At 43.3% G+C, this 26107-nt stretch overlaps 2 protein-coding genes across 2 annotated transcripts in view; one reads left to right on the forward strand and one right to left on the reverse strand.

The window, feature by feature from the left end:
* LOC106609131 (transportin-3) lies at positions 1 to 23713 on the forward strand. The gene is made up of 23 exons (XM_014207604.2): positions 1 to 301; positions 3272 to 3472; positions 3827 to 3900; positions 4162 to 4318; positions 4851 to 4994; positions 5302 to 5477; positions 5701 to 5839; positions 5946 to 6092; positions 6296 to 6403; positions 6510 to 6601; positions 6799 to 6938; positions 7208 to 7399; positions 11079 to 11170; positions 11331 to 11407; positions 11541 to 11601; positions 11859 to 11999; positions 20560 to 20676; positions 20786 to 20880; positions 21072 to 21228; positions 21494 to 21661; positions 21957 to 22069; positions 22597 to 22688; positions 22863 to 23713. Exons 1-22 carry the CDS (start codon positions 188 to 190, stop codon positions 22655 to 22657), a joined length of 2766 nt encoding a protein of 921 aa, XP_014063079.1. The 5' UTR covers positions 1 to 187; the 3' UTR covers positions 22658 to 22688; positions 22863 to 23713.
* LOC106609132 (interferon regulatory factor 5-like) overlaps positions 23319 to 26107 on the reverse strand; it is a 14049-nt gene continuing 11260 nt past the window's right edge. Inside the window, 3 exon segments of the mRNA XM_014207605.2 lie at positions 23319 to 24941; positions 25043 to 25164; positions 25493 to 25882. Of these exon segments, the coding sequence (XP_014063080.2) occupies positions 24771 to 24941; positions 25043 to 25164; positions 25493 to 25882 (683 nt within the window). The 3' untranslated portion in view covers positions 23319 to 24770.

Here is a 26107-nt window from a genome sequence, read left to right on the forward strand (position 1 = left end):
GTATCTGTATTTCTAGACGGGGGCGTTTATCGGCGACACACACGGGGAACCTGTGTTCGATTGAGATGGCGGTCGGAACAGCGAGCACAAGGAAATAATAAATATTACCCCGTCTAAACATAAACTGTGGAACTTGTAGCGGCTTCACATTTACCCTAAACTGTAACCCGGAACGTAGCATAGCGCTATGGAGAAACCGACAGTCGCACTTGTGTATCAAGCTGTGCAGGCTCTTTATCATGATCCGGACCCCGCCGGCAAAGAGCGAGCTTCGGTGTGGCTGGGGGAGCTACAGAGATCGGTAAGTAAACTCGAGAGATGGGGGGGACTTGGAATGGGCCTAGAACAAGACATGGCTAGGCAGGTCGTGTGAGGCCGAAAACAAAACATTGCATCAGAATGCGTAATACCATGGTGATATAAAAACATGTATTTGTATATGCTGACCCAACAACGAATGAATGAGCATAGATTCACACGTTAGCTAGCAACAAACTGCATAGCATTATCTAGTTACCTTAGTTAAGCTAGTTTGGTAGATAGCTAACTAACTACTTAGCATTAGCCGCACAGTTGTTTTTTCTACTACTAGCCTGCTAGTAACTGTCAAATGGAAACGGTGATAGATCTATGGGGATTCCTATGTGCAACGAAGATAATGAAGGCAAACATAAGCTAGCTTTCTCTCGCGTGTAACGTTAGTCCTTAAACAATCCACGGTGTTTGAAAATGCTAGTTAGCCACACAGCAGATACAGTAACTAGTTAACATCCAGTTATTGCTAGCTAGTTGTTTAGTTAGCTTCTGTAGTTGGCTTGGGTTATATTGACAGATTTAGTAGCTCGCGCTAATGACAGTTACGTTAGCCGGCCATAGCACAGGAAGAGCGCGAGGCGAGGGTGGCCATCATGCTAGCGTCCATTACTTGCTAGCAAACGTGCCGTTTTAGCCACATATGGCTAAACTGCTTAGTAGAGGGGCGTGTTGCCTCGCTACATAAAGTTAGCTAGCGGGCTAACGATATTGCCAGGGATGCTTTTGCTCTGAGTTAGTCAGCAAACGTTAACTTGGCTAGTTACACTAACAACTTCCATTTGTGTTGATTATGTTGGGTAAATGGTGTGCCACTTCAAGTTGTTTTCTGTTGGATAACGTTAGCCGTTTTATTTCCGCATTTGTTTTGTTTTTTTCCTCCATTGGTGCTGCGTCGATCTGGTTTCCGCATATTCATTGGTTACTTCCTTAACTACTGCAGGAAATGTAATCATTGTCTGTCACCGGACAATCAATGATTGAAATACGGCCCATCTACATGTTGCCGCTACGTATTCCTACCAACTTATTATTGTGATCATTTCTATAATAGATGGCCTTCCTGCAGGTTGCATTGAGAGACACAGCTTCAGGGTAACTGGATTCAAAACAGCTATTTCTCCCCACTGTCATTCAGTTCCCACAGAAAGACCTCACAAAGCCATGTATTGATTCCCTAAGAAAAAATGTAATGTTGCATAACATGTTTTAAAACACTTGACTGTGACACAAGCAACTTCCTGAGTTTGCTAGCACTTGGGGATCTGAACGGTCTAATTTGGGAGAGTAGGAGCCATCTGAGTGATGAGCACTGTGTGTGTGTGTGTGTGTGTGTGTGTGTGTGTGTGTGTGTGTGTGTGTGTGTGTGTGCCTCTATGTTGTCAGCATCTTTTTCACCCTGGCTGCCAGGACTTACTGGACACTGATGGACAAATGGGGAAGGGGCTTGGCTGTTTCACTTTGCAATATAAATTCTCATACACATTTTACCAGGTTTTACCTTAGTCATTATACCATACTATAGAATAACTAACAGCTTGACCAACTGTTGGTTAAGGCAACAACCCTCTATGAAGGAAGCTAGCTACAGACACCTGATGGTGTTGCATAGGAAGGCCATCAGATTTGGCCTACTGTAATTTGTAAATGGGCCTACTCCCTTTGGGTCTTTGTGTGACTAGGGTGGTTTTGAAATCATTTGAGTGGGTTGGAGCCCAGACCTGAGAATGTAAGCATAGTAATCCATTTACTGGGATGGGCTTTTTTTGGGGGACTGTTCGAGTTCTCACCTTATTTTTTTCCTGAGTTGTCAAACGGGGAAAAAAATATATTTAAAATTGTTTACATTTTTCTGTAGGACTATGCCAACAATGCCTAATTTATAATAACCATTACAGATAACGAATCCTAATTTTAAAAGCAAGTTAAATTATTGAAACCTTAATGTCAACTGATTATATTGTGGAACACAATCTTCAAAAAGGCAGTAACCTCAGCAGTGGCGCTTACTTGGAGAAGCCTATGGCTGTGCAATTGCATAGCCTTGCATTGTTAATTTAGCAGACAAGACGCTTATTTCCCGAGCCTTTATCACAGTCAAGACACCTATTTTTATAGTAAAAAAAAAACATGATGTATTATAACAGAATAAAATAAAAAGTTGCAACTGTTATCCTCAGTGATCATATGAAACTGGGCACTATTTTCCTCGTTGAAAGACACTTTTTTTCACGGTTACAGACCAAAATCTCTTTTATATACAGACATTCGATTTAGTTTATTCTTCCTTTGGAATTTTCTAAATGGATTGAGTGGACGAACATGGAAAGGATTTTTTTTGACAATCGACTGAACATGTCTGACTATTTTTAGGGGCCTAATAGTTAAGCCATGCCATTTTAATGCAAAAAATGTATTACCCTTTAATGTGGCATGAACACAACCAGTCATGATTTCATCTGCTTGTCAAACAAATCACTTGAAAAAGTAGGCTACCTGTGCATGTTTGTCCACTCCAAAATAAATCTAAAACCGTGCACCCATTTGATATATGGAAAGAGACATGTTAAAAAAAAAACACCAAAGTGTAATGACATTCGGTCCTTTTTTGTAGAAAGAAATGTCGTGACACTTGAAAAGGGCCTGAAATACGGCACTGTCCCGGGATGACAAGTGCAGCCACATGGGAAAAATGGTTTAAACAATGACACGGAGGTGGGTTTATTTGTTTCATTTGGAATGGGCTTTGATTTTTATATTTACCACTGTAGCAGTTAGATTCATTTTAACAAATAGGAAAATGGTTAAATTAGCATGCTTTTAGAATTTTACTTTTGCTGCATTTAGGGGGGCACATCTCTCATTCAGGGCGGTTCTGACTTCCTTGTTTCGGTAACCTTCCTGTCTGAATAAAGTTAAAGGTGGCGCTAACTGTTCTACCCATATCCCCTCCCCGCAGATGTACGCGTGGGAGATGGCAGACCAGCTCCTCCAGCTGAAACAAGACGTGGAGTCTTGTTACTTCGCCGCCCAGACCATGAAGATGAAGATCCAGACGTCGTTCTTTGAGCTGCCCCCAGAGACCCACATTGCCCTCCGAGACTCCCTGCTCTCACACATACAGAGCCTCAAAGACCTCTCCCCCATCATCGTCACTCAGGTAATGGCATCCTCGCACATTGATGTAACGCTCCTTCCATCCAATTATTGTCTGTCCGATATCACCCTCTGTCAGTGACCACTGAAACTCTCGGATGACTTGGATTTTTGTCAGTAGCCTTTATGCTCCTAGAATGCTCTCAAGGAATGTCCCACTGACCATCGAAATGTCCCAAAGCCTTAGCAATGCACATGGCACAGTAACAATAGAACTCTAGCATTTACCCCAATGTACCACTACAGGGGTGTAGCTGTGGTACAATTTAACAAGTACAGTATTACAGGGCATTAAGATACTCTAATCCTTACAAGTTCTTCCTGTTTTTTTGTCTAATTTCTCTCCTCCCTCTCTCAGCTTGCTCTGGCCATTGCAGACCTCGCCCTACAGATGGCCTCATGGAAGGGCTGTGTCCACACCCTCATTGAAAAGTAAGACCCCTCCCATTGCCGCTCAACCACTCATCTCAGATCACACCTGTGGGTAACAGAATGCAAGAGTTACAGGATATTAGACCGTTGTAGGTGGTTCTATAAAGTCAAAAGCCATTGTAAATAGTTGGTGAGTTGGTATTTTTGAGGTGACATTAAGCTTCAAATACATCTCCTTCATGCTAATTTTCTCATAACTGACTGCTGCCGTCTCTCCTCCACTCTCCTTGCCTTCTCTCTCTCTCTCCCTCTCTCTCTCAGGTATAGCAATGATGTCAGCTCCATGACGTTTCTGATAGAGATCCTTACAGTGCTCCCCGAGGAGGTCCACAGCCGCTCCCTACGCATCGGCGCCAATCGCAGGACAGAGATCATCGAGGACCTGGCCTATTACTCCAGTACTGTGGTCACCCTACTGGTGAGAGTTCTCTCTCTGGCCGACACGCACACTATCTGTTCATCTTTCTCTCGCCAACACTCGCATACTAGCCTATTTTACCCACCTGATTTAAGCTGGTCTAAACTAGAGCACCTGTCACCACTCCCCCTTACTGGTTAAGCAGACCTCCCATGGGTTCATCCTCTCATTATAAAACCCTGGGATGTACAGCCTCATTATCACAAAGCTATTCAACTACTACCACTACCTTAGAGGGACAAACTGAACCACTCACTTTGTAGTATAATTTTCTCTGCAGAATGTCCACGTTTGACTGTAGATGTTTTTAAGCATTGTGGTTTTGATAAGGATCAGTGTTGTTAGCGCGTGTGTGTTGTGGTCCCGTGTGGCTCAGTTGGTAGAGCATGGTGTTTGCAACGCCAGGGTTGTGGGTTCGATTCCCACGGGGGACCAGTACTAAAAAATAAAAAAATAAATATTTTAAATGTATGCACTCACTAAGTCGCTCTGGATAAGTGCGTCTGCTAAATGACTAAAATGTTGTCTCCAGATGACCTGTGTGGAGAAGTCTGGCAGCAATGAGAAGATGCTGATCAAGGTGTTCCGCTGTCTGGGAAGCTGGTTCAACCTGGGAGTCCTGGACAGCAACTTTATGGCCAACAACCAGCTCCTCATGGTCCTTTTCCAAGTGCTGGTATGTCTCTTTCTCTCGCTCTCTTTGTCTCTCTCTCTCTCGCTCTTTGTTTCTCTCTTTCTCTCACTCTCTCATATCGCATTTTGGAAGCACAAATAAACAGTGCTAGTGACAAACACTCCCAAAGTCTCTTGAAATATTAGAGCAGCATTCGTTCCAAACCCTTATTTGTGCAACAACCATGGGGGGGCAGGGAAATAATTTATGGCGGTTTAGAATGCAAATCGCTTGTATGCATAATGCATGGGTTTCAGCCACGGAACAGCTCTCTTTGACATACTGTTATTTTTTTTGTCTGTTTTGGCAGCAAAGAGACGAGACGTCCACTAACCTGCACGAGGCTGCGTCCGACTGCGTGTGTTCAGCGCTGTACGCCATCGAGAACGTGGACACACACATGCCCCTGGCCCTGCAGCTTTTCCAGGGCGTCCTCACGCTGGAGACGGCCTACCATATGGCCGTGGCACGGGAGGACCTCGACAAGTATGAACACACTACTCCCCTTTACATACATACACCAAGATCACCTATCCAATCACCACACTCCTTCCTGCCCCAAACCTATCCTTCCTCTCCATTGCTCTTGATGTTGAACTCGTCTGACTCTTCTCCGCTGTCCTCTGTGTGGAAGAAAAGAATGCTAACTTTTATCCACAACTCTCTCTCATTCCTTAACTCTCTCTCTCCTTCTCCCTTGTTCTGTCAGAGTGTTGAATTACTGTAGGATCTTCACTGAGTTGTGTGAGACGTTTCTGGAGACCACAGTCAAGAGTCCAGGCCAGGGCATGGGAGACCTGCGACCGCTTGAGCTACTGCTCATCTGCGCAGGACACCCCCAATATGAGGTACACAACACAAGATCCACCCGCGCACACACACACACACACACACGCTCTGTTGTTTTGGGTGGATTTCAAGTGTGTGTGTGGGTTCTCTTCTGGTGAATCTCAGGTCGTGGAGATCTCCTTTAACTTCTGGTATCGTCTGGGAGAGAACCTGTATAAGACCAACGACCCTGCCCTCCACGGCATCTTCAGACCCTATATCCAGAGACTGCTGCACGGCCTGGCCCGCCACTGCCAACTAGACCCCGACCACGTAAGGTCCACCCAGCACATGACAAGGAGTCCTTAACCAATTCCAGTGATGCCAACCATACTCTCCAATACTCTGCTTGTGTCATATCTGATTGTAGAATCCCTTAACCATGTGCATGTATTACCAAGTAGTTCAGTACATCATTTGGCTTTGGTAGTACAGTATCATTCACTCACGGTCTCCACTTTTGTGTTAATCCACAGGAGGGCATCCCAGAAGATACAGATGACTTTGGGGAGTTCAGGATGAGGGTGTCTGATCTTGTGAAGGATGTCATTTTCCTTGTGGGCTCCATGGAATGTTTCTCCCAGGTAGCTACCTTCGGATATTGCACGTTCAAATGATGTCATTAAGATGACAAACTATACCCACTGCCTTCTCCTTTTTTCTCTTTCTCCCTCCCTCTCGCTCTCTCAGTTGTACTCCACTCTAAAAGAAGGGAACCCTCCCTGGGAGGTGACCGAGGCTGTTCTCTTCATCATGGCCGCCATCGCCAAGAGTGTAGACCCGTGAGTGTCCTCTGCACATTATTACTCATTAATAGAATGAATGACTAAATCCCTTCCCCACTGTGTAGAATGTGTACAACTACTGTAGATTTGTATATCCATCCCCCCCCCAGGGTGTTTGTGTAACGTTTCAATCTTTAATTTGTGCGTTATGTATAAATCCTGTGTGTAACGTGTTATTGCTTTCCCCCTGTCAGTGAGAACAACCCCACCCTGACAGAGGTGTTAGAGCAGGTGGTGCTGCTGCCAGAGACTGTCCATATCGCCGTGCGCTACACCAGCATTGAGCTGGTGGGGGAGATGAGCGAGGTCGTTGACCGCAACCCACGATTCCTAGGTAGGTTCAGTGGTCACGTTACGGTCAATTGCTTAGCTCGGGACCTGAGTGGCTTGAGTTAATCAATTTGGAGGTTCATCTTCATCTGTGTGTTAGTGTGTATATAACGCTAGTTTTGAGCACGTCTGTTTCCTTGTAATTTTTCTTTGTTTTCCATTCCTTGTTCCTTCCTGTGTCAAATGCCTGTATCGCTCTGTTTTGTTACACCTCTGCCTCTCTTGGTTGTATACTCTGGATGTGTGTATGACCTTAGCCCCGCTCTGTCACAGACCCCGTGCTGAACTACCTGATGAAGGGCCTGAGGGAGAAGACCCTGGCTTCCGTGGCGGCCAAGGCGATCCATAACATCTGCTCTGTGTGCCGGGACCACATGGCCCAGCACTTCCAGGGCCTGTTGGACATCGCCCGTGCCCTCGACTCCTTTGCCCTGACCACCGAAGCCGCCGTAGGCCTCCTCAAAGGTAATGTTATGCCACCCTTATTTTTGACACCATTTTTATGGGGTAGATCAGTTTTAATATTGCAGATTGTGGCTTCTATCTGTGTAGTCTGCATTTTCAATCCCACTTTTATTTATTTTTTTATTTTTTTTCCCTTGACCCTACCACCCCTCCCCAAATTGGAGTAAACTAATGGACAAAAATACTTAGGCTTCTACTTCCAGCTCATAAATACTATATACATTTACTCCTTCAACTACCCCAACCCCTCCCATCTATCTCTGAAGATCATCCAGTATTGATTTCTAGCTGCCATATATTTTTCCACTGATGTTTCACAAAAGTTTTGAACCTTTCTATTCTCATAGTTTCTACAGATTGTACATTTAAAGTTCAAAACCTTTGCTTAGAGTATTACTGATCGATTTGACTATGACTTATAACATTTGTGGAGTTAGCTTCCAGGTAAATGTACCTGGAGCTTTCAGCCATTCCTGAACCTGCGACCAAAAACAAGCTACAGTACATATGGACAGTACCAAAACAAGTGATCTAATGATTGTTTCTTCACAGTAAAGTCTGCAGAGCTGGGATGGTTGTATCATGTGTACCAGTCAAAAAGTTTGGACACAACAATTTATTCAAGCGTTTTTCTTTTATTTGTACTTTTTTCTACGTTGTAGAATAATAGTGAAAATATCAAAACTATGAAATAACACATGGAATCATGTAGTAACCAAAAGTGTTAAACAAATCAAAATATATTTGAGATTCTTCAAAGTAGCCACCCTTTGCCTTGGCAGTTTTGCACACTCTTTGCGTTCTCTCAACCAGCTTCACCTGGAAGGCATTTCTGACAGTCTTGAAGGGGTTCCCACACATGCTGAGCACTTGTTGGCTGCTTTTCTTTCACTCTGCAGTCCAACTCATCCCAAACCATCTCAATTGGGTTGAGGTCAGGTGATTGTGGAGGCCAGGTCATCTGATGCAGCACTCCATCACTCTCTTCCTTGGTAAAATAGCCCTTATACAGCCTGGAGGTGTTTTGGGTCATTGTCCTGTGGAAAGACAAATGATAGTCCCACTAAGCTCAAACCAGATGGGATGGCTTATCGCTACAAAATGCTTTGGTAGCCATGCTGGTTGTGTGCTTTGAATTCTTAATAAATCACTGACAGTGTCACCAGCAAAGCACCATCCCACCTCCTCCATGCTTTACGGTGGGAACTACACATGCAGAGATCATCTGGTCTCATCAGACCAAAGGACAGTTTTCCACCGGTCTAATGTCCGTTGCTTGTGTATTTTGGCCTAGCAAATCTCTTATTATTTTTGGTGTCCTTTAGTAGTGGTGGCCTGATTCATGCAGTCTTTTCTGAACTGTTTTTCTTTTCTGAACTCTGAAGCATTTATATGGGCTGCAATTTCTGATCCTGGTAACTCTAATGAACTTATCCTCTGCAGTAGAGTTAACTCTGGGTCTTTTTTTCCTGTGGCGGTCCTCACGAGAGCAAGTTTCATCATAGTGCTTGATGGTTTTTGCGACTGTACTTGAAGAAACATATAAAAGTTCAGAATTGACTGACCTTCATGTCTTAAAGTAATGATGGACTGTTACTCTTTGCTTATTTGAGCTGTTCTTGCATAATATGGACTTGGTCTTTTACCAAATAGGGCAATCTTCTGTATATCACCCTACCTTGTCACAACACAACTGATTGGCTCAAACGCATTAAGAAGGAAAGAAATTCCACATTCACTTTTAAGAAGGCACACCTGTTAATTGAAATGCATTCCGGATGACTACCTCATGAAGCTGGTTGAGAGAATTCCAAGTATGCAAAGCTGTCATCAAGGCAAAGGGTGGCTACTTTGAAGATTCTCAAATATAAAATATATTTTGGTTTAACACTTTCTTGGTTACAACATGAGTCCATATGTAATTTCATAGTTTTGATGTCTTCACTATTATTCTACACTGTGTAGAAAAATAGTAAAAATATCCCTGGAATGAGTAGGTGTAAACTTTTGACTGGTACTGTGTGTGTGTGTGTGTGTGTGTGTGTGTGTGTGTGTCACAAGAATTTTGTATATTTGAAATTCTACGTTTTTAATCTGGTGTCGTTTTGTCCATCAGTTCATAAACCATGTGCCAGGGAATTGGTACATCGCAAATCTGACTATTTTGTCAACCTGTATGGCGCAGCTGTAAATGATTTTGGTCTTCATGTAGGGACAACAGACAAGTTCCTTACCTTCTCCCCCTTCCACTTGACTCCTCCATTTGTGCTGTAATGCTGCAATCCGTTGGTTGTGATTTTGGTTAGAGCAAACCTTTCCATATGTTTTTGTTAACTGCCAGTGTGATAACTCCACCAGTCATATTTATATCATTTACAAAGATTATACAGTTGAATTTTTTTTTCTCCAAAAACACTTTTTTTAATCAGTCTATTGGAGTTTAACGATAATATTTGTACTGTCTCTTCTGGTGGATTAAACTGAAATTGCAAACAGTTTTCTATGTCTTGTGTTAAAAATAACCAAAAGTGAGAGGTTGTAATCTGAATGAAGAGAAAAAGGCCATTCTTGAATACTAGGTGAGCCATTCTTACTGATTGGCTAGAGAACCAGTTTGGATATAAGTATAGTTTTTGTATGATTGAAGCATTTAGTGAGAGGTCTAATGCTTTAATATTTAGTCATTTCTGCCCTCCGAATTCATATTCATTATATAAATGGGCCCGTTCCAAATAAAGTAGAATAAAACATTGTTAAAAAGTTGAGTGTAGGCAGGGCCATAAGTAAATAGGTAAACTGGTATGACTAAATAATTAATCTGGGTGAATTTATTTACTTTTTTTTCTTTCCACAAATAGACAGGTGTTGTCATTTTCCATGGTAGCAAGATCTTAACTAATTTGGCTAACTTTCTATTAAAATGTATTGTAGTGAGAATTTATTTATTTTGGGATATGAATACAGAGTATTTCCACTTCACCGTCAGACCGTTTTATTGGTAAACTACACAGTAATGTAGAAGTATTTTTTTAAAATTTTTTATGCGTAATATGGTGAATTTATCATAATTCTGTTGTAATCGAGAGGTTTGAGAGAGATTGATCTATATCTTCCAAGGCTGTGCAGGGATCCAAATTGCAGATTTAAAAGAAAACAACATGCATCGTCAGTGTACAATGACACCTTTGTCTTAAAGCCCTGGATTTCTAGACCCCTTGATATTATTGTTGGATCTGATTTTAATAGCTAACATTTCAATGGCCATAAATGGATACGGCAATAGTGGACAACAGTGTTTTAACTCCTTTTGACAATTGTAATACTTTCTGAGAAGTGGCCATTATTTACTATTATACATAACTTTAACCCATTGTATAAGAGATTCTCCAAAATTAATATAGTCCAGGCATTTATACTATGCCACCCTTTCCACTACTTTGGTCTGTCGGTCTTTCTTTCTCTCCTCCGCTCCGCTCCTTCTCTATTCCATCTCTCACTTTCAATCTCTTGTTTTATTAATTTCTGTCTCACTTGCTAGTTCATTTCTTTCAGCAACTTGTTCTCTCTGGACTGTGGGTCCAGTTTGTATTTTTATTTGATTGCCTAATGAGTTTTATTTGTATTAAACCAAGTGGTGTTGCTCTGTCACCATGGTAATGCTGGTTGTTTTGCAATGCAGGTACAGCCCTGGTCCTGGCTCGTCTTCCCCTGGAGAAGATTGCTGAGTGTTTGAGTGACCTGTGTGCTGTGCAGGTCATGGCCCTCAAAAAGGTGTGTGTTATTCTGCCATTTGTTTGTGTGCAAGTTTGGTTGTAGGTTGTGTGTATGAGGTACCTCAGAAGTGTGTAACCCACTGCAATAGTGTAATAGTTTTGTGGATTGGGTATATGTGTGATACCAACAGGTTTGCTTATTTGTCTCCCATCTTCAGCTTCTCTCACAGGACCCCAGCAATGGGAAAGCTGCTGACCCCACTGTCTGGCTGGACAGACTAGCAGTTATTTTCCGGTACACAACTCATTTATAACACATTATGCTATATACCTATCCTGGTTGCACAGTTCACGAACTGTCTAATGTAGCTGTGCTGATTAATATTTTAAGCAGAAATGTTTGTCTTAATGTTTTCTCCCCCCCCCAGACACACAAACCCCATCGTAGAGAATGGACAGACACACCCATGTCAGAAAGTCATCCAGGAGGTAAAGCAACTGGCATTTTTTTTTTCACCCTCTACATTTTTTTTGTATTTGGACAAGGCTACCATTGCATACAACCTGCGTTGTTCAACACATGAATTGGACTGAGTTGTTTTAATGCGACTATTTTGGTGTTCAACTACTCTGGTGCTTTTTTCCTTTTCAGATTGTAATTTCAATTTGAGGCCATGATTCCGTACAGTCATTCCCACAGTTTCTCATGCTAAACCTATATTTGGTGTTTCCTTTATTCTCTGTAGATCTGGCCGGTCCTGTCACAGACTCTAAACACACACCAGGCTGATAACCGCATCGTGGAACGCTGCTGTCGCTGTCTGCGGTTCGCTGTGCGCTGCGTGGGCAAGGGCTCTGCCTCTCTATTACAGCCACTCGTCACACAGGTGCGTGTTCCTGTGTTTGGGTCACAATACGCCCCATATACAGATGGGTTAATCTTTGTTGGCGTGTCTGTTATTTGTGTATACAATGTCCATCGCCACCGGGTGCTTGTTGAGCCCAGGGCAGCTGGTGACTGATGACAAAGTCAGGCTGAATGTACAGTATAGGGTTGTAACTTTTCAAAACTGCTGGGTTGACAGATTCCCTTGCTTCCTGATTATTCGCTCTTGAATCTAGATTTCTGGGAATCTGTGAAAAGTTACTGGAATTTGTTTTGCCCTAGTATAGGTCTTTAACAGTGTGTGTTTCAGATGGTCAGCAGAACATAACATTAACGCTTGTCGATCATAATCACTGATCACAATTGGATCAGTGTCCTCCGGATGCAATGTTTTGCTCACTGTCCTCCCAATCTCTGCAGAGCGCATTGGAGTACAGTATAGTTATTGTAGGCCTGCACTGACAGGTTTCGTGGAAATTCATACTGAGAGAGACTGTCATTTCTTCAAACAATCATCTTTATTTAATATCGATGAATTATTACAATAATGATGAGACTAGTCAACCCAACACACTTTTATTCGTGGTACCCAATTGGTAGTAGTTAGTCTTGTCTCATCGCTGCAACTCCCGTACGGACTCGGGAGAGGCGAAGGTCGAGAGCAATGCGTCCTCCGAAACCCAACCTAGCCGCACTGCTTCTTGACACAACGCACATCCAACCCGGGAGGCCCCCAACCCAACACTCTTGACTGTTGGGCCGAGCTTTAAACTTTACAGACAATGCCGAGTTTTTATATAGCTGACACTAAAGATGCTTAGTCATGGCTGGTTCCACCCCTCCCAAAAAAGGTTGGGGGCACCATTAGCCACTTTGGATTTATCCTGTGGTCATCTGCACGGGGGGTGTTATTTTTACTCCCAACTCGGCTTAGTTTCCCAGATGCCCGGAAGATAAGACAATGAGTGATTGTTCTAAAGTCTTCCAGGCTATCTCTATCTGGGTCACACACACCACATCTTGTCTATGGAATGCCGGTTTTAGATTTTTATCACCAAGTCATTGTCAGCTCAAGCTATCTCTAGAAAAACCCATTTCCCTGACCATACGCCATACTAACTGCAGGAAGTTAGTGGAAACCATCCCTTTACAGAAACACAACATTTAATAGAACAAATGTCTTACTATAGTTAAGTATATCATCGTTAATTATTAATATCAAACAAATCAGGTAAATAGGTAATTTTTCTATCACACAGGCAAAGTGGTCTTTCAATCATGCAGTCGCGAGATGTGTTTTTGAGGTCAAAGGGATCCTCGTTTGCACATTTGTTGATGATAATTGCTAGTAAGCTATTTCCCAGTTATAGCACATTTTTGGTCAACAATAAGAATCCGGAAAAAGTCATGGTGTGCATCAGCTGTGCGCCAGTTTCCGGAGGGAGGGAGAGCGAGACAGGTACATTTGCACAGCAGGTAAAATAATGATATGCAAAAGACTAACTAGATAACCAGCCAAACTACACTGCTTTGCATTTGAATCTCGCTAGTTAACTGTTAGTATGCATTAAATGTCATGTCCGACGTACTAAAATAACTTTCCACCGGCACTCATTTATTATCCCAAATGGCCAACACACATTTTGATATGGGTGCGCAGTTGATGAAGCCGATTCTTCATACTCCGGTTTTACAACCATCTCTATAGCGCTCAATTAGCTAGGATTCTCCTCTATTCAATACTGGCCATGTAATTCTGACAAAGTTAACAAATATTCTTAGAATAGCCCAATTGACAAGTAACTCGTTTGCTGTAAAGATCTCCCCTGAACACTGAATATTTTAACCTAACAAATAGAAACTTTATAGTAGGCTACCTCGCCCACCTTAATCATTTTAATCCCTGGTTCATTAAATGAGTGAATTGTTTTATAAAGACATAAGTATTTGGTTGTAATTAGTGATACACCAAAAGGATATTTTCCTTGCCCAAAAGATAAAATGTAAAAATATCTAAGGGCCTTTTATGCATTCTAGTACAGTTAAATAGTTAGCACACACACACTTGGACACAGCGGTCTAAGGCACTGCATCTCAGTGCAAGAGGCGACACTACAGTCCCTGGTTTGAATCCAGGCTGTATCACATCCAGCCGTAATTGGAGTCCCATAGGGCGGCACACAATTGGCCCAGCGTTGTCCGGGTTTGGCCATCATTGTAAATAAGAATTTGTTCTTAACTGACTTGCCTAGTTAAATAAAGGTCACACACACGCCACACTGACCAAAAAAGTTATTTTGTTGGCATTTACATATGTCCCCATTACCAGTAAAACATAATCAAAACCTATTTCTCTCACTTACTTGCTGTGCTGTTTCGTTCAGTCGTTTCATTCTCAACCAGGATTTCTATGGAACGCCGTTTTGGGTCTTTGCGTGTCATAAAAGATACACCTCAAATAACACTATTTTGACGTGTCAAATAACACTATTTTGACCAGTCAGGACCTGAATATGACTGCATCAAATTTAACACGTTCATACATTTTTTTTTAACGTAATTATTACACATTGATTACTCTACCACTTGTATTTCATGTCACAACGATTCATCGATAGCTAGCACTGTAGGTAAGTTAGGTATCTGATGGATGCAAACAATGTTCTTCCCCAAAAACATAGCAAAACGACATCTGTTTCAGTAGCGATAGTTAGCTAGCTAACTAACTAACTAATCGAGCTAGGTGTCATCTAAAATAACCCTAATTTATAAGACCGTTCTTATTTGATTAATGGGGGTCGGACCCATCTTCGTGAATCTAGCCACAATAGTGGACTTTGCAGTTAGCCTTCAAAATAAAAGTATGACAGTGATGCAAATGAATAGTAGAATTATCCCATTATTGAATAGATCAGGCTAAACGAGGTTGGAATGTTGTATAAAATCAACAAAATACAATTTGTTCATTTGACAAATCTGAAATCACACTGGATGTATTAGACTTTAGAATTGCATTGGGGGCATACTTATTTCACTGTACAGCCTTACAACATGTAATTGATCCACAATCCATAGGTATCAGTCTACTAATTGACACGCAGAGAACATTAGCGTCGTAGCTCTTATTGTGGGACTCTGAAACTACTGTGAATTGAGCCACATTTATTGTCAACCTATGTGTATTGAACACTATTCCAGAGGAAAAACAATACTGTGTGGATGTTTGCGTGATAACTCTGAGGACGTTGGGGGAAACTATCTTGGGTATTGAGTAGACTGATATCCCATTTCATTGCTTCACATTCCAACCTTGTTTAGCATTATCTAGTATAAATATGGCAGGATTCCACCAATTGTAACCTTCTGCATCACTTTCAAATAGGTACTTTTATTAAAAGGCAAACCGCAAATTCCACTGTTGTGCCTAATCCTTATTGTGGCTAGCTTCACAACACAACCCGGTCCGGTCGAGCATCACTAGCCAGATGAAGCTAGCTAGCTGCTTTTAACGTTAGCTTTGGGCAACAGGGTTAAGTAGCTGGCTAGCTATTTATTTCCATGAACTGAAGTTCAATTTTAAAAGGTGAACAAGTGGCAACCTAGCTAATACTTACAAGGATTCCTAAATCATTACTAAGAATAATGAAAATGACTGCAGTTACTACTGGTCATTGTTTTCAGGCTGGTTGTTTTGGTGCTAGCTAGGTACCAAGCTAAAGCTAGCTACCCCAGAAGTTGCGGTCGAACAAATAATGCTTTATTACTAATGCGGTATTGTAAACACATCGTTTGTGGCCGGTGTTTTCTTGTTTACAGACTATTTGTACAGCTTTGACAGTGCTACTGATAGTAGTGGTGGCGCTTGGCTTGCACGTGCAAATTCAACACTCAACATTCTATAATAGAACTCTTATTTGACGTGTCAAGTTAAAAGCTTATTTTACGGGTCAAGAAGTATTATTTTACGTGTCAAATAGTGTTGACCTGTGTATTTTTTGACATGCAAAGACCCAAACGGCGTTCCATAGTATGTCGTGAAGCTAATAGCAAGTGACACTATTACTGTGTTACTCCGGTATGGCAACGTGTACCAGTACTCGACGAAAGCCATCACCCACGACAGTGAACGGTTGATTTGTCAAGGGCAATGAATTCTATTATCTTGCCGTTAATTGATTTTGCATTTGAGTTGTCTCGCTGAAATTTTCTTACTCTTTCAAATGATTGCTTGACTTGTTGACTGTTTGATCCACACAGCAGACATTGTGGGCTAGGTTAGGATTGCTGTGTTGCACGTGTAGCACAAAATTTTACGTGTTGTCATTGTGTCATGTACCTACAATTTTATAGGTATGCGCGTCAGCTTTGACATCGCTTTTGCACATCGGCGTTAAACTAGACATTGGGCTGATACCAATGTTGGTATTTTTAGCTAATCTTCAGATATGTTCACCGATTGTATCTATCTATCTCGCTCAAAAAAATAAAGGTAACACTTAAACAACACAATGTAACTCCAAGTCAATCACACTTCTGTGAAATCAAACTGTCCACTTAGGAAGCAACACTGATTGACAATACATTTCACATGCTGTTGTGCAAATGGAATAGACAACAGGTGGAAATTATAGGCAATTAGCAAGACACCCCCAATAAAGGAGTGGTTCTGCAGGTGGCGACCACAGACCACTTCTCAGTTCCTATGCTTCCTGGCTGATGTTTGGTCACTTTTGAATGCTGGCGGTGCTTTCACTCTAGTGGTAGCATGAGACTGAGTCTACAACCCACACAAGTGGCTCAGGTAGTGCAGCTCATCCAGGATGGCACATCAATGCGAGCTGTGGCAAGAAGGATGGCTGTGTCTGTCAGCGATGTGGAGGAGGCCGTAGGAGGGCAACAACCCAGCAGCAGGACCGCTACCTCCGCCTTTGTGCAAGGAGGAGCAGGAGAAGCACTGCCAGAGCCCTGCAAAATGACCTCCAGCAGGCCACAAATGTGCATGTGTCTGCTCAAACGGTCAGAAACAGACTCCATGAGGGTGGTATGAGGGCCCGACGTCCACAGGTGGGGGTTGCGCTTACAGACCAACACCGTGCAGGACGTTTGGCATTTTCCAGAGAACACCAAGATTGGCAAATTCGCCACTGGCGCCCTGTGCTCTTCACAGATGAAAGCAGGTTCACACTGAGCACGTGACAGACATGACAGAGTCTGGAGACGCCGTGGAGAACGTTCTGCTGCCTGCAACATCCTCCAACATGACCGGTTTGGTGGTGGGTCAGTCATGGTGTGGGGTGGCATTTCTTTGGGGGGCCGCACAGCCCTCCGTGTGCTCGCCAGAGGTAGCCTGACTGCCATTAGGTACCGAGATGACATCCTCAGACCCCTTGTGAGACCATATGCTGGTGCGGTTGGCCCTGGGTTCCTCCTAATGCAAGACAATGCTAGACCTCATGTGGCTGGAGTGTGTCAGCAGTTCCTGCAAGAGGAAGGCATTGATGCTATGGACTGGCCCGCCCGTTCCCCAGACCTGAATTCAATTGAGCACATCTGGGACATCATGTCTCGCTCCATCCACCAACGCCACGTTGCACCACAGACTGTCCAGGAGTTGGCGGAGGCTTTAGTCCAGGTCTGGGAGGAGATCCCTCAGGAGACCATCCGCCACCTCATCAGGAGCATGCCCAGGCGTGGTAGGGAGGTCATACAGGCACGTGGAGGCCACACACACTACTGAGCCTCATTTTGACTTGTTTTAAGGACATTACATCAAAGTTGGATCAGCCTGTAGTGTGGTTTTCCACTTTAATTTTGAGTGTGACTCCAAATCCAGACCTCCATGGGTTGATAAATTGGATTTACATTGATTATTTTTGTGTGATTTTGTTGTCAGCACATTCAACTATGTAAAGAAAAAAGTATTTAATAAGATTATTTCTTTCATTCAGATCTAGGATGTGTTGTTTAAGTGTTCCCTTTATTTTTTTGAGCAGTATGTATATATATATATATATATACATTTCTATCATGCATCCTTAGTTGTAATGTTGCAGGGTGGCCAACCCTCGTCCAGGAGAGCTACTGGGTGTGTAGGATTTTGCTCCAGCCCTGCTCTAACACACCACATTGCACAACAGGACCTTGATAAGCTGACTGGTGTTTGAGCAGGGTTGGCTAAAAAGCCTGTACACCCAGTAGTTCTCCGGATGGAGGGTTGACCGACCATACGTTTTATATACGGTAGCCTATCTGTGCAGTATTTTACTTGGGGGGGGGGTTTAAACCTCTCTGGGGTATGTGGGACACACTCGCCAACAGCCAGTGTAATAGCAGGGCGCCAAATTCAAATTTCTCAAACATACAACTATTATATCCCATTTTAAAGATACACTTCTCGTTAATCCAACCACAGTGTCCGATTTCAAAAAGGATTTACAGCGAAAGCATAACATTAGATTATGTTAGGACAGCGCCTAGACAAGAAAAACCACACAGCCATTTTCCAAGCAAGGAGAGGCGTCACAAAAAACAGAAATACAGCTAAAATTAATCACTAACCTTTGATCTTCATCAGATGGCACTCATAGGACTTCATGTTACACAATACATGTATGTTTTGCTCGATAAAGTTCATATTTATATCCAAACACCCCATTTTACATTGGCGTGTAATGTTCAGAAATGTTTTGCCTCCCAAAACTTCCGGTGAATGAGCACATCAATTTAGAGAAATACTCATCATAAACGTTGATAAAATATACAACTGTTATTCAAAGAATTATTGATACACTTGTCCTTAATGCAACCGCTGTGTCAGATTTCAAAAAAGTTTTACAGCGAAAGCACATTTTGCAATAATCTGAGTAGAGCGCTCAGCAACAAACACAACCAATACAGAAACCCGCCATATTGCGGAGCCAACAAAAGACAGAAATGGCATTATAAATATTCACTTACCGTAAATTCCGGATTATAAGCCGCAACTTTTTTTCCCTCGCTTTGAACCTTTCCCACGCTTTGAACAATGACGCGGCTAATATATGGATTTTTCCCGCTTTCAATTTTTTTTCTCCAAAAAACACATTCTGTGACGTGCTCAGTTTTTGGGCGGCATGAAGCTTTCATTAGACCAATGAAATTGCCGAACGGGTTAAGGTCAAACAGTGACGAGAGCGACAATGAAAACGATCCAATATCGGATGAAGCAATTCTGAGGCTATTCAACTCCGACACCGAAGGAGATGACTTCAGTGGTTTCAGTGCACAGGAGGAGGAAGATGGTGACCAATGACTTTCTTGGTAGGCTACAGTTTACTGCTAATTTTTTTATTTGTTACAGCCTATTTATTTTTGTTACAAGCCGTGTTTCGTTAAAGCCTGTGTAAAGGTAATTTGTTTCAATGTACCGGTAGGCACCTGCGGCTTATAGACATGTGCGGCTTATTTATGTTCAAAATAATACTTTTTTTTAAAATTCAGTGGGTGCGGCTTATATTCAGGTGCGCTCAATAGTCCGGATATTACGGTACCTTTGATCTTCATCGGAATGGAATCCCAGTTCCACAATAAATGTTTTGTTTCGATAAAATCCATCCATTATGTCCAAATACCTCCTTTTTGTTTGCGCGTTCAGTCGGGTAATCCAAATGAACTGTGCTCGTGCAGTAAGTTCAAACGAAAAGTCAAAAAAGTTATATTACAGTTCGTAGAAACATGTCAAACAATGTATAGCATCAATCTTTAGGATGTTTTTATCATAAATCTTCGATAGTATTCCAACCGGACAATTCCATTGTCTTCAGAAATGAAAAGGAACACACCTAACTCTCACAGGCGCATGCCTGTCTGAGCTCATGTCATTTTCTCAGTCATCTGATTCCAATGGCTCTTATTCTCTTCCCATTCACAGTAGAAGCATGAAATAACGTTCTAAAGACTGTTGACATCTATTGGAAGCCTTAGGAAGTGCAAAATGACCCCACAGACACTGTATACTGGATAGGCAATCACTTGAAAAACTACAAACCTCAGATTTCCAACTTCCTGGTTGGATTTTTTTCTCAGGTTTTTGCCTGCCATATGAGTTCTGTTATACTCACAGACATCATTCAAACAGTTGTAGAAACTTCAGAGTTTTCTATCCAAATCTACTAATAATATGCATATCCTACCTTCTGGGCCTGAGTAGCAGGCAGTTTACTACGGGCACGCTTTTCATCCGGACGTCAAAATACTGCCCCCTACCCCGATGAAGTTAAGTGCCTTGCTCAAGGCACAACGGCAGGAGATCTAATACATGGAATCAGAGACCAGCAGCATTCCATTGTCAATACCAGTTATAATAATGAATGTTATTGGTAAAGTGGTTCCTTGCATCATACAACACAATTTTCAGTCACCAATTTTCAGACTTGAGCTTTCGGACAGGTAAAAATTCAGTCCCAAAAGATAATGTCAGGCCCTTGTCAGTGTGTGTACCAGGTGTAAAGATGTTAAATGTGTGATGTTTCTGATGGTCAATGTGTACCAGGTGTAAAGATGTTAAATGTGTGGTGTTTCAGATGGTCAGTGTGTATCAGGTGTATCCCCACTCCTGCTTCCTTTATCTGGGCAGCATCCTGGTGGATGAGTACGGCATGGAGGAAGGCTGCAGACAAGGTCTACTAGACATGCTACAGGTAGGACACACACATCACTTTCATAGGTACTCATAGTTCACTGGAGTGGCAGTGAAACTCTGGTTGTTCTATTGGTTTTGAACTGACTGTCCCTTCTCGCTCCCTGTAGGCTCTGTGTATGCCCACCTTCCAGCTGTTGGAGCAGCCCAACGGTCTCCGTAACCACCCAGACACAGTAGATGACCTCTTCAGACTTGCCACCAGGTATGATCGACTGGAACACAGTTCAAACAGTTGCTCCTCTCCCTCAAAATAATAAGTTTAAATGTCAACTCAATGGGCCTTGTCTGAGTGGCAAGGATGAAAACTAACCATTGCCGGGGACCTGACACAGGCATACTTGTTTTACAGCAGCATTCAGGTTATAAAGATTCTCTCGCTTCTTCTCTCTGCAGGTTTGTCCAGCGTAGTCCCGTCACCCTGCTCAGCAGTGGCATCATCGTCCACATCATCCAGTGTGCTATCGCGGCCACCACACTGGACCACCGGGACGCCAACTGCAGCGTCATGAAGTTCGTCAGAGACCTCATCCACACGGGCGTCAGCAACGACGTGAGTCAGCCCCAACAAAGTCAATCTATTTCAACAGTCAATGTTTGTTTGATGTCTCTGTTGCAGACTGCGCAGAACCACAAATACATTTGTATCCCAAATTATTCCTTATGTCATCAAGATTAGCAAATCTGTGCCTCGCCTTGCTCAAACTGACCCCCTCAAACATGGGGATTCACTGTCTGACGATCAACCAAAAGTTTCCTCTGAATAACAACAATCTGTCAGTCAGATTGTCATGTGTTTTTTTCCCCCTCCGTTGCAGCACGAGGATGACTTTGAGCTGCGAAAGCAGCTAATAGGCCAGGCCATGGGGCAGCACGGGCAGCAGTTGGTCACCCAGCTCATGCACACATGCTGCTTCTGTCTGCCACCTTACACACTCCCCGATGTGGCTGAGGTGCTCTGGGAGATCATGGTGTTCGACAGGCCGGTGAGTCACACAAGTATATTGACACACGCTCGTAGCTCTACCACTCCCGACAGTACTTGTACAATACATATGCAGTTGAAAGTACACATACACTGTCTTCGACAGGTGCTCACTGTCATACCACAAGATGGAGCTAAGAGAATATCTTTCAACAGGGACCACAATTCATATTCACACACACTTCCAATGACATGGGCATGACAGCACTTTCCCTTGTGAGAAAGTGTTGTAGTACTACAATTGCATTGCCTCCTGATGTGTGTTTGATGTTTAATGCTGCGGATATGTCTTCTAGACGTCCTGCCGCTGGCTGGAGAACGCGCTGAAGGGGCTTCCTAAGGAGACGTCAGGCGGGGCGTTGACAGTCACACACAAACAGCTCACAGACTTCCACAAGCAGGTCACCAGGTGAGCATATCACAGCCACGCCCCTTTCCTACTGGAAAACAGCTAGCTGTTTATGTTCTGACTCTGGGAAGAGCTCATGGGTCACTGGGCATGCTTAAAGAAGCTGCTCCTGCAGCAGTGGAACGCTGGAAAACCGGAGTAGGGGAAACCTCATGGATTCCCTGCCACATGTTCAGGCGCGCCTAGAAGCATCCCTTCCCTGCCCCAGTTTTCCAGCGCTCCACCCTCCCTCACATGCAGTCTCTCTGAGGGAATGGGAGCTTCAGACAGATGACCGCTAGATAGTATTTCTCAGGGAGCACCTTGAGTTCCAAGTAGGAGTCTTGTGAGACAAACCGCATGCTCGACATGGGTTCATTTCAGTTCAGATTCATTTAAAGTGAACTTGAATGAATGTGTTGAATTAACATTTATTTTCCTATTTCATTTGAAATAACCTTAACCATGTAAATGCACCACATTAATAATGTTGCCCTTTTCTCGCTCTCCCCCTCTTCCTGACACCCCCTCTTTCTCCATCTCTCCAGTGCGGAGGAGTGTAAGCAGGTGTGCTGGGCTATCCGGGAGTTCACCAGATTGTTCCGATAGCCACGCCCAAAGAGCTCTGCCAGAACACCAGGTTAGGCATCAACACAGAAACCCAAACAGCCCCCCCCACTGGGATCTGCAGACTCATCTCTCCTCATGTCTTTTAGATGGTTCCAAAAACATATCTGATCGTATTTAGGTTGGCAAGTGTCAGTAACATCTCCATTGATTTCTTATTGTCATTTCATTTGTTTTTCTTCCTCAGGTTAAATATTTTGGCGAACATTCAGAGGTGACGGCAAAGAGGCTGAAGACCGCAGCAGACGAGAATCTAAAGGGATCTCTTACTGGACAGATGGGCGGGACTTGGCACTGTGGAAAGCCAATCAAGACGCATCGCAAGGATTGGAGTGACAGGGTGAACCCGTAAACGAAATGCGCCTTTGACTTTGGCTGTGTGAGAAGAGACGCCCCCCCCCCTTCCGCTCCCTCTCGCTCCCCTGCCTCACTGTTGCCACAGTAACAGGTGGCACGAGGGTTGAAAGGGGGTGGGGCAGGGGGGCATGTCTGAGGGAGAATTCACCGACTCAAAGAAATGGGATTTGTTCTGCGTCAGTTGGATTTCTACAGGATCTATCTTCAAAAAGAACAAGGGAAGGGGGAAAAAAACTAAGGATGTGCCTGGTTGCTAATCATAATGCATCAAAAAAAGACTTGTACGTTTTTAAATTGAGAAATGATTTATTTTCATGGATGTGTCTTTAGAACTTTAACATGGTCTTGCTGTCGGTGCCATATAGAAAAATAAATAGCAAACCCACGAGGCCCTTCACAAAATGGTCACCACTGCTTTGTGGAGGCATTAAGGAAATGGTTGAAGGGAATGCTGGGAGATTTGGCGTCACCTTTGACCTTTTTAAACATGTTGGCTGGAGTTTTACTGTTCTCTATTACCAGGGAAGGAGAGTTGTGACAGGTCGAGTGGGACTCTGGCAAATAGTATATATATTTTTTTTGTTCTTCCACCTCTGGCAATGTCCATTCTTGGAGGTAGGCACCACCGTCGGCGTTGTAGCCATGTTGTGAACAACAATAAAAACGACTGTGAGGAACAAACGTGCTCTTGTCTGTATCATGTTTAGATGTTTGTTCATACCAGATCCCTCACCCCCTAAAAGTAACGAGTTGGTCAAGGTGTTCTTTGTTGCAGCAGAGCCACTAGTCTGTCAGACAACACATACACACATTGATATTATGCATTTGGAGTGCTATAGGTGTTTTCTACTTGGATGCCGACATGAATTCGTCTGGACATTTAAGTAGCTTACTGTGTAGCTGCAACTCGGAAATATATCCGGAGACACTTCCACACAAGCCCCTACTTTTCCTCAATCCCATTCACACTAATCAAATTTCCAGTGAATGCGTGTAGAACTCCATAGAAGGGTGGTGAGTGACATCAGCGGAGGGTAATTTGCTGACTGGTTCACCCTCACTGCCAAGTACATGTTTGGATCACGTCCACAACTCTGTTCAAGTCAAACAGGTTCCCTTCCAGCTGTTAACTGAACGAAGGTAAGCGTTTCTTAATGTTCTAGAATTGCCTATGGAATCTGAGGGTAATGAGCCTGTGTGAAGCGACAGTATCAGTGGATACTTTCACCCATTCTCAACTGCAACTTTACAAAGCCTTGACTTAGACACCCTCTGACAGCTGTCTCAAGTACCAAATGACCACTTTGCTGATTAATGTATTCATTGCTTGCGTGTGTCACATTTCTGGCTCCGTAGCATCCGTGTCCATTCGAGAGAGCCAGTTAGTGTTGCGAAAGGAAAATGGATAGAAATTTGTGACAATCGAGGGAGTAATATCTGCCACAACTATAAAAAAAAAAAAAATACTGCAATGGTATTTATTGAAATTCAAAAAAATAATTTAAGGAACTAAAACACATTGAGGATACAGCAGTCTGGATTTTGATGTAGTTCTGCCCAAGATACAGGGCTCTAGGCTGGATGGTAGGGATGATCGATTCCATTGAGGGAGGCTCAGGGTTGAAAGAAGGCTAATATCCCAACACAAAACGCAGTTGAATAAGGTTATTTATCCAAGTGCAGTCAAGGCCTTGATCCAGGACAGGCCCTGTTTAAGACCCAGCAAGAGGCCCCTGACTCAGGGTCCCAGGCCATGCTGACTCTGGAGAAGCCTCTGGAGTTCCTTGAACTGCTCCACTGTCTGGTCCTTCAGGTCTGGGTTGGAGATCTGCAACCGGATGCTGTCTGTGGACCAGGACAGATCTCCAGAAAACATCTCTGTTAGGATCCGCGCCACCACCGGGACCACCTAGACATGAAATGGATGGAGGGTCCCTGTTATCATTCCATGTGTGTGTACTGTATCTGTCAACGATCAACAAGGGTATGGGGTCAATTCGTTCTGCTCACCTGCACAACGATGAGCTTCTTCTCCTTGGGTTTCTGTTGGTCTGGCCAGTCCTCCCCGAAGCAGAAGTAGAGCTCAAACGGTGGTGGGGTGGGAGTTTCACCCTTCTGGAACAAGATGAGCCCTATTGGTGTGTGTGTGCACGAGAGGGAGAAATAAAGATTATCTTCTCTAATGTGATATCTGTTTTACAGCTAATCCATTTGGATGCCTGGGCTGTGCAACAATACCAGTACAAGCAATAAGTACTACTCAAGAGCTTACTCACAGAAAGGGCATGTGACTGAAATATTCAGGGATCAATTGAAACTCAGAGAGCCTCAAGTTAACTGAAAAATCATGGCAATGGAGTCCAGCATTGTTGTTATTGATCAGATGGGGATTCAAACACTATGAAACTTGTGCCTTAGATGACTAAAATACCCAGCAATAAAATGGATTGACTGACTTACCGTGCAGGAAGTTATTGAGGCTGAACACTTTGTACTTCCTCTCCCTCTCCATAGGGTTGGGTGGCCCCTGCTCGTCAATGCCCGGCCCAGACCAATACACCTTGCACTGACACAACCTGATAGCGTATATATCCTGCTCCCAGATCTCCAGGATCAGGCCTCGGTCCATCACATCCAGCAGGTGCTCTGTGTAGAACCGCTGCTTCTCGTTCTGGATGTCGGCCGAGCCAGGGAAGAGAACTTGGTTGAGGGTGACAGGGCCAAACAGGTCCACCTGGTCCGGGGTGGGCTCCAGGTGGCCGTAGTACAGCCGGCAGCCCTGGTGGTTACTCACCGTCAGGGAGCCCATCTTGCGACCCCGGTACAGGAACTTCATGTCTAGGTCAGTCACTGAAACCAGAGTCAAATAATGTAGTGTTAGAATAATTGTGGGCACTTCAAAAAGTCAACATTGAATAAAGCTCTTTCTAATCATGCCCAATAGTATTCTGATACCAAGTTATCATAAGACTGAAAAGGGGTGAGAATCAATGAATAACACATTATCGCTTTAGCAATTAAAAGGGCAAAACTCGATTTTGCCTATTCCAATTAACTACAGAGCCTGTCTTACCG

The sequence above is a fragment of the Salmo salar genome, chromosome ssa07, assembly GCF_905237065.1.
Source record: "Salmo salar chromosome ssa07, Ssal_v3.1, whole genome shotgun sequence".
Classification (NCBI taxonomy): Eukaryota; Metazoa; Chordata; class Actinopteri; order Salmoniformes; family Salmonidae; genus Salmo; species Salmo salar.

Excerpts from the sequence above, each read along its gene's own strand:
- LOC106609131 (XM_014207604.2), top strand. The coding sequence starts at position 188 with ATGGAGAAACCGACAGTCGCACTTGTGTATCAAGCTGTGCAGGCTCTT. Across the intron at positions 20,677-20,785 it reads GTCTACTAGACATGCTACAG|GCTCTGTGTATGCCCACCTT; the intron begins GTAGGACACACA and ends CGCTCCCTGTAG. Across the intron at positions 21,229-21,493 it reads ACACGGGCGTCAGCAACGAC|CACGAGGATGACTTTGAGCT; the intron begins GTGAGTCAGCCC and ends CCTCCGTTGCAG.